Source organism: Pteropus alecto, unplaced genomic scaffold (assembly GCF_000325575.1).
Source record: "Pteropus alecto unplaced genomic scaffold, ASM32557v1 scaffold146, whole genome shotgun sequence".
NCBI classification, from domain to species: Eukaryota; Metazoa; Chordata; class Mammalia; order Chiroptera; family Pteropodidae; genus Pteropus; species Pteropus alecto.
Genome location: NW_006442107.1, coordinates 2,757,935 through 2,767,155, shown reverse-complemented (window position 1 = coordinate 2,767,155; position 9,221 = coordinate 2,757,935). Strand labels below are relative to the sequence as shown.

At 37.5% G+C, this 9,221-nt stretch overlaps 1 protein-coding gene across 1 annotated transcript in view; it reads right to left on the bottom strand.

Annotated features, from left to right (window-relative positions):
• Nucleotides 1-530: 530 nt before the first annotated feature.
• MEX3C (mex-3 RNA binding family member C) overlaps nucleotides 531-9,221 on the bottom strand; it is a 20,077-nt gene continuing 11,386 nt past the window's right edge. The window contains exon 2 of the mRNA XM_006919891.1: nucleotides 531-3,560. Within this exon, the coding sequence (XP_006919953.2) occupies nucleotides 2,335-3,560 (1,226 nt within the window). The 3' untranslated portion in view covers nucleotides 531-2,334. The remainder of the gene's footprint in view (nucleotides 3,561-9,221) is intronic.

Genomic DNA, 9,221 nt, shown 5'->3' with positions numbered 1-9,221 from the left:
TAAATGGAATCTTACTAGATTTCTCTATGTCCCTCCCTATTTCATCAATGCTCTACTGCCCATATTAACTTAAGTCACTACAATGGTTAAGGTATGGAATAGCCATAAAACAGAGTATTACTGCAACCACTAAATTATATTGTGTATACTGACATGGAAAAGATGTTCGTGATACATTATAAACGTCCCTATTCCCCGCTTTTTATAAAAAGTTTTGGAATGAGAAAAGTAGAAATTTGAGGAATAGGTAGCAGATTGAGAACCAGTGTCTTTACGCTAACAGGTTCACTGATAAATAATGTGAAGTGTGATAATATCCCTACACTTATCTCCTAAACCTAATTATTCTAGCCTTCTTCACACTTGCTAAAAACTTATTTTGGAAGGGGATTCTCTTCTTAAAATCCTTTATAGGAAAGACACAAGTAGCTGGAAACGGGAAACTTTGTAAAAGGAAATTTTCAATTTCGGTAAATAGGTATCTTCCAGTCTAAACTAAAGACTACATGAAAAACACCAAGGAGAATACATTCAAGTTAATGGAAACAAGTCTTTATTAAGTAACTTTTAATATCAGAAAAATAAAACTCTTATAATTCTCTTTACAGCAAATATATAATATCAGTGCTTTGGCCATCTTAAGTTAAAGGCCCTTTATCATAAAATATATGGTTTTAAACTTTACTCAAATTGAATTTGTAATCCCTATGACTTCCCTACATATACATAACAAAAGAGTGTAGTAAAATTAGCAAATACTAAACTATATTGATAATTTATCATTCTTAGTTTGTGGTTTTTAGAAACAGTACACGCACCTAATATATATGTCGATTCCTTGGCTTATTAGTTGCAGTGTACAATGCAACAAAATACAAAATACATGCTTGGTGAACATTCGTTCATATCTACAAGACGGCAGCTAAAGATTAGGTTTCAATACTGACATTTAACTATCCTACAAGCAATTAGCATTACATCATAATATGCCATCAAGGCAATTTTTTTTATACTGAAAAAATCAAAATAAAAACCGTTATTTGTAAACTTTTATACGAAATGTAACTCTTCAAGTGGAAATAAAAAATAAAATTTGTCTATTTACTATTCAATACACATAGGATTTCAACTTTTGTTATACTGAGAAAAAAAGCTCTTTTGTGTTGGGAAAATAATGCTTCAAAAAATAATTAGTAGAAAACCCCACCAGTATAATGTTTTGTCCTTTCAATGCCAGCATAGATTTGGGAACATACTGAGGATGAAGTTATAGACATCCACAGATGAAATGTAAAAGTGTATCTTAAAGAAATCTTTCCTTGTGATTGGAAATAGTTTTGAAATGAAGTAAACTGATTGGAAGTTGTCACAGCTGCTTTTGTGAATTATGCTAAGGGCATTATCCCTCTCTCCCTCCCCCTTCCCTAAATTACTAAAAAATAAAATATTTATAATGTGCAAGACAAATATGGATTGAACATAAAATGTTTCACATTTTGATCTAGAGTCTAAAAATCAATAGCTTGATCAGACTAATGAGTGGAATGTTCGCATCTTCAATTATTAGCCAATATAGGTGCATCCCAAAGCACTTCCTGCAATGGGAAAACCCAGGTGGCATTTCCACATTCACTGAGGGAGGCAATGGGTAGGAATTCACAATCAACACAACTGCATTCCTGAACCACTGATCATACCAACCGTGAGCACTCTGGGCGAGATGAAGGTCAATGTAGCAGTTTTTGTCCCAAATTATAACCAGTGATTGAGTAAACTGCCATCAGCCTGTTATTACCAATAAGTAATCACAATGCTTTAAAAAGTTATTTGCAATCCTGCAGAATTAGGCATAAGTTGTTGTAAAATAAAAAACAAACAAACCTGTTTTGTCAAAACTGGCAGTGTAAAGAAGGCAGCACTGGAAGTGTCTGAATCATCTGTAATGCCAAGTACCCTCCATAAATTCTTAATGTGGTTAGGCTTTGGGACTCATTGTTTTTAATTTTTAGACGTATACATTTTTCTCATAGGCTCACACAACCTATGATCATCTTCACTCAGCCGAGTTGAACTTCAGCTTTAGCAATTCTTATATAAGCTTTGTCTCTGGGTCTACAGGATATTAATAATTCAAACCAAACTAATAGACAAGAGACCACTTAGGTTTAGTGTTACCATAGCAGCCTTTTATAAGTTTACTAACAACTTTAGCCTAATCCCAATAAAGCCTGATAACAGTCATAAGAATTCATTAGGAAGTTTACTGGGGGTACCATTATACCCATGCCTTTACGAGTCCATATAGAGATATAGTATTTATGTATATATATATAGTTAAGAGTGAATTTGGATTGCCTGAGTAACAGCTGTCTGGCAAACTGGACATGATGGCGTTCTCTTTTCACAGATCTTGTTGGCACATTCCATGCAGAAGAGGTTGTGGCCACATGGAACAAGGGCAGCAATAACTTCATTCTCAAAGCAAATCACACAGTCGTGCTTTCGTCTTGATTCTGGAGGTGAACTAGAGGTGGAACCACCATTGGAAGAGGAATAACTATTGGTACCATTAGAAAAAGCAGGGATGTATATTGGAAGGCCAACATGGTTGCCTGTACTAGGTGGGTCGCTCCTAACCCTCCGAGCAAGTGGGTGTTCAATGCTCTCAGGAAACGTAGGAGACAGACGAGGAGTAGATGGCTGACTTCCTCTACGCTGAGTCTTCATGTTGCCAGAAGGATCACTCCCAAAGCCAGAGAGTGGGTTAACTGGTTCAAATGGAGTCCAGATAGTTTGAGCGGATGTTGGTAAAGAGTCAAAGGCAGGAGAATCAACGGCAAGATCTTCTGAGCCTACAGATGGTAGTGTATCTCCAAACCAAAAGTTTCCTGTGCTAAATGGGCTTGTTGGACTAAAGTCAGCCAGCCTGTTGCTTCCAAAGTAGGAATCGGTGGAACCACTTCCCAGAGAACTGGAACTATCATTTCGATAATTGGATATCATTCTTGCGCGGCTAGGAGGAACCGGATTGGAGGAGAGCCACGCAGAGCTAAGAGTGCCACTTTCAAAGCTTACGTCAGTACCATTGTAATGGAAATCATTCTCTTCATTGAGCTCAATATAGTTTCCTGTACGCATGGCAATGTGCATTTCTATTTCCTCTCGTGCTCGGTCAACATTTTCAGGCATCCCCGTCACTTCGAAGACAGGCTCCTTATCTCTGCTCGGAGTTACTATATAGGTGTGGGTCTGCTGCTGAATTCTTTTAATAGTTGCTCCTTTGGGTCCGACTACTAATCCTACCACACGATAGGGGACCCTGACTTGAACGGTGGTTTGGCCAGGCAGATTAGGACTACATGACAACCCTCCCAGGGCAGGGCCATTTTTGTTTCGAGATGCGCGAATCATGGAGAAGTGCTCTGCAGCTGAGAGGATTTCTCTTTTGGCCATGGCAACATCTTCTTTCCGTCCAGTGACAACAAAAATGGGCTCTTCACCACGAACAGGTGTCTTGATGTACGTGTTTGTCTTGGCTCTCAGCGCTTTAATTTTACAACCTGTTAGAAAAAAAGAAATCATAAGAATCAACATCTACTTCGATATTGATAAAGACCAATCACAGAAAGCTCCTTTCCAGCTTAACATCTGCTTCTAGGCAGCTGGAGTTCTCTACAGAGGTAAGCTATGCCATGAGTGGTCTGAACCTCAGACCTCTGAAGGCTTACTATCCCACCTCAGAATGTCAATGGCAAAGAGAAACCATTAATGTACATGTTAGACATTGAACAGCACCTGTCTCATTTTATCTACACATTAACCTTAAGAACTAGATTCTTCTATTCCTTTTACTGTGAAACATAACTGAGCACAGAAAAATTGTATCACTTGTCAAGTTCACACAGCTAGTAAGTGGCAGAGCCAGTTAAACCAAGTCAGATTTCAAAACCTATGCTCTTTTTGTTAGTCCAAGAACCTCAAGTTTCATACAACTATACCATGTGGTAGACATTCTAACTGATTTCCACTTAATTGCCTTATTTTAACTTAATATTACTCCTTCCTGTGAAACTCAATGGATGACAATAACAAAGAGCTCATGGCTAGTAGGGCATCTCATTTTTGCTCCCATCAGCTAAATTTTAGACTAAGAGTCAGTTTTTTTTATTTCCATATCTGTTTATGGTAGTTGTACTCATGTGTTAACTAAATTAACTATTACATAAACCAGTGAAGTATGAATACAAAGAGACATTGTACTTATGTGAAAATTAAATTATTTTTGAAAATTTCAATGAAGATGAGTATCTTAAAGGAAAAAAAAGGTGCAGTTGAATTATGTATGGGTGAGACAACTGTAAAAGCCTAGGACTTTGCACTCACTAAAATTCTTGCTAAATTCAAAAGTAACATATTTGAAATTGCATGGAATATGGGCATTAAATGTGGTTTTATTGAAGGACTGTTCTTATTGGCTGACCCATTCTCAAATAAAAGGCTTTGGCCCCAAATCTGAAGTATATTTAAGTTAAAATACCTAAGACACATATGCATAACTACCCACCATGATTCCCTACTTTAACTTTTTGGAATAATCACCCATTACTATCAGTGCCAGCTGTGTAAGATTAGAGGGCTTTAAACTGTTAACTTAAAATGTCAAATATATAACTAAGTCACAAAACGCTGGGGTTATAATTTTCCAAGATCTTAACATGAAGCTTGCCAAAACACATTTGCTCTCATGAATATATCATGCTATTCCTCGTTCCTCAAAATAATGAAACTAAGGTGCTGTTGAAGATATTCGTCACAATCTGGGCAAGTCTTTTTCTTAAACTTTCCCTTTCTTTTTTGTGCCCCAGTATATTCATAATGTACAAAACCTAAGTCTTTGTAGACATCAATTCTAACCTGCATAACTGCAGTGGTACCCAGCTCCCACCATAGGTCTCCTGGCCTCCTGTCTTGCCTCACTCGGTCATTTTCTATATTACTTTAGTCAGATGATGCTTTCAAAACAAAGCACAGATGGCACGAACACTTCTTTGCATAAAGTAGTTTAATGGCCCCCTTTTACCTTTAGGCAAATATGGCATGACAGGCCCCTCTTCACCCAATTACCAATCTCTGGCTTTATCTCTTTACCACTCTCCTTTTCCCCATTCATCACTTCTTAACCTCTACAGTGTGCTCTCTTGCTTGCTTCCATGACTAGAATGTTTCTCTGTCCTCACCTCTTTACCTCTTGGCTAAGTCTGCTAACACCTGCTAGCTCTTCAGATTTTAGTTTAGATGCCTCATCCTCTATGAAGATTCTTCTCCCTTAGGCCTGGTTTGTGCATCCTTCCTAAGCATTCCCAAAGCACTGAGTGGTTGACTGCAACATTTTCATATTCTGGCCCCATACTACTAATCCAACCCTTTTGAAAGTTGTTGATTATGTTATAACTTCCATTATAGCATATTCAACACTTTACTCAATGTACCATTGAATTTTCAGATCTTAATCACAAATAAAGACCCCTTTCCAACAAATTGTAGAAATTATAAATAGTCTCACTGCTGGATCCTGGGTATCTATCATGAAAACACTTTTAGTGTAGAGTTTACTCTAACTTGAAGGCTATATTCATTTAAGAAGACTATAGGGGAGAAACAGCAAAAAGCAAAACTGTAAGGAAAGCACTTAGTACAGTACCTGGATGAGGTTAGAAGGGCCAAGGGGAGGGGGTGGCTTGGGGGCTATCAGGAAATTACAAGTTAAATGTCTGCTACTGTAAAACATAGAAGTTTTTAATATAGAGTGCTGCTGTAAGTTTACATCTATAATGAATTAACGGAAGATTGATATGCTATACCTGCTTTTGCTCCACAACAGGAAGTGAAGATCAGAGCAACGAAACTTCCATATCTACTTATTATTTATATAGGCTGAATCTCCAGAAGACTCCCTGATTCAGTGCAGAAAGTGATGCTTGGTGCTGAGAACTGAGATCATTTTCCATTGGCCAATATGTGGCTGATGGAAAGACATCTAAGAAATTCTGAAAGGGGTGATGTGAACGCATAACTGTTGATAGTATACTCATTATTACTATATCATACACTTATTTTATACACTTATTATTCAGATAATGAGTTTATACTCTGGGCTACAACTTGTCAAGAAGGCAGTCTGATAGAATCACATTCCTAACAAACAGGACCCAGATCATCCTGTAAAAAAACATTGGGTGATTTCTCTTAAGGACAGAGAGAATTAGCTTAAGGATTGACCCCTCTCCATCCTTACTAATCTTGACCATTAGAAACTTGAATTAAGAAATTTCTCTAAATAAATACTTCTGAGAATATAAGCAACTGTAGGTTTCACTTTAGAATACTTATTACTTAATACTTAGTAAATATATTATTAACTAAGGAAATATGCCTAAAGGTACACAGAACATCATCTGGCCTCTGGTTGGTACTAATAAATAGGTGTTTAATACATGGCTCATTAGGGAGACTGAAGACGAACGTTTTAGCACGAACTATGCCTGAGATAGGGGAGTTAGGACAGGACTTACTCTGCCCAAAAGGGTTATTTGCTTAGGTTTTGTGGATCAGGAAAAAGTGGTAACAGGGAGATAACAAAGCCAACAACCTCTTTTTAAGCCACTGCCAACAAAACAGAAGTTATTTCTTCTCCTAAGTTTTATAGGACCGTTTTAACACAAGAGCTTAAACTCAGATTAGGACTATAAGGAAACCTCATCAATCATAATGTTGTTTCTATAGGAACACAGATATTCTGAGTTCCAAACAACCAGCACATAGTTCTAAATAGGTGATGAACTAAAGGAGAAAAAACTTGCTTTATTATTGTTCAGGTAGAGATAAAAAAAGCTTTTTTTTGGTAGCATTTTAGATCGAGTTTCTATTTGAAAATTCAAAGACATTTAAAAAAATCATGGAATAATTTATAATCTCAAAGCAGCACGAAACTCAGAAGCTATAAAAGTACTGAGAAATTAGACTGCACTTTAAAGTTCCTATTTTCATGTGAATGGAGGTATCATTTTCCACCTGTAAGATTGTCAAATATCAAAAATAGTGCTATTAAGAATGGGGAAAAGGATCCTTATATCTAGCTGCTGAAGAGCCTAAACTGCCCGAGGGCAGTCTGGAATATCTATTAAAATTACAACTGCATATACCCTTTTGCCCCTATAATCCTACTCGTAGAACTGAATCTGTAGAAATACTTGAACAGGTGCAAAATGACTTTTGTATTACTTGTAATATGTATTAGTGCGAGGCTGGTACAGATATATAATGGAATACTATGCAGTCATAAAACTGGTTGACTTCGGGGACAGGGTTGAAGGGAGATGGTTTTCCTTGTACACTATTTTTTATTAATTTTGAGCCATAAAAACGCATTAGCTTTTCAAAGAAATATGATTAAATTATAAGAATTAAAGAGAAATTAGACAAAGAAATGATACATTTTACTAGACTTAGCATTATTGATTAGACTTTTGGTTAATACTGAGATTATTTTCAATTGTATAAACAGTATGGAAATGATTTCATATCCTCAAAGCTCAAAGGGTTTTAATTCAAAGAGGTTAAGGACTAACAATTGTTTTCTTACAACTACAGATAAAAACCAACATAGAGAAAGTTGTATACAAGCCTGTAGTATAGAGGTTAAGAACTAGGGTAGCACCAACTTTCATAGTTGTAATTTTATTTGGAAGTAAATTACCCCCAAACAAAAAAGTCTCCGATTTACTTCCCTGGTGTAGGAACCCATTTCCCCTTTCTGTAGCACTGTGGCTGGGGCTGTGTTTCACCTTAAAACCTTGTAGTGGCAGCCAGAATTCTGGTCCTCTCAGAAGCAAAGGCCCTATCTTGCTTCTACAGGGTAAGAGGGAGAGGTCCCTGTTGCTGGGAGAAGAGTTGAAAGGAAGAAAAGGAATTGAAAGGATGGTTATCTTGAGTGTTTCTCAAGCCAAGGGTTTGCAATATTAATTTAAGGGGTAGCATAAAAAAAGAGAACTCTATGTGTTCTAAATGTTTCAGTGAAATACATGTACAATGGGCTTCAATGCAAAATGTTCTTTTGCTTGTGTGTGATTGTGTGTGTGTGTGGGGGTGTCACAGTCCCCAAAAGTGCAAAACTACTAGACTAGATCATCTTAAAGGCCTTTTTAATTCCATTAAATATGTGGAGTGATGTACTTAAACAAAATAAACAGATGGAGAATTACAGTCTGTAATGTAGATGTAATTACGATCCAAATCAATGCACCTTAAAATAGGGAGATTATCCAGATTACATGGGTGGGCCTGACCTAATCATGAGTCCTTTACTAAGAGTTTTTCCTCCAGCTTGTCTCAGAAGTCAGTCAGAGAGATGTGCTCTGGCTAGCCTGGAAGAAAGCAAACAATCCATGCTATGAACCTATGGAGACCTCGTGGCAAGAAGTGCAGGTGGCCACTGGGAGCTGAGAGCTAGAAAGAAAATGGAGGCCTCAATCCAGAAATCTTTTGGTCTAATTTTGCTTACTACCTGCTTTAGTTTTCTAATGCTATCATGTCAAGTTACCGCAGACAGTGGCTTCACTACTGCACAGTTTTAATTTTACAGTTCTGCAGAAGTCTGACATGGGTCTAGACAAGACTAAAATCAAGGTGTTGGCAGGGCTGTGTTCCTTTTTTAGGGAAGCTCCAGGGAAGGATCTATTTCCTTACTCCTACAGGTTATTGGCAGAATTTAGCTGCTTACAATTACAGGACCGAGCTCCCTGTTTCCTTGCAGGCTGTCAGCTGAGGGTCATTCCCAGCTTCTACAAGCCACACACATTCCTTGGCTTATGGCCCCTTTCCTCCATCTTTAGAGCCAGCAATGGAGGTCGAATCCTTCTCATGCTACAAATCTCTCCCCTTCTCATATCTCTGACCCAATTAGGAAAGGGTTTCTGCTTTTTGAAGACTCATGTCATTACACTGGGCCCTCTCAGATAATCTCAAGACAACCTCCCAATCTTGAGGTCCATACTCCACATACATATTCAGTTTCTGGAAGATTAGGGTGTTGGCATCTTTGAGGGGGAAGGGTTTTATTCTGCCTACCACATTACATTACCGTTTTCTTTTCCTCCATTTTTTCTTTCTTCCAAGTCCCTGGCTTTTGAACCTAGGAGAGTAGTTGGTTTGTGAAAAATTTA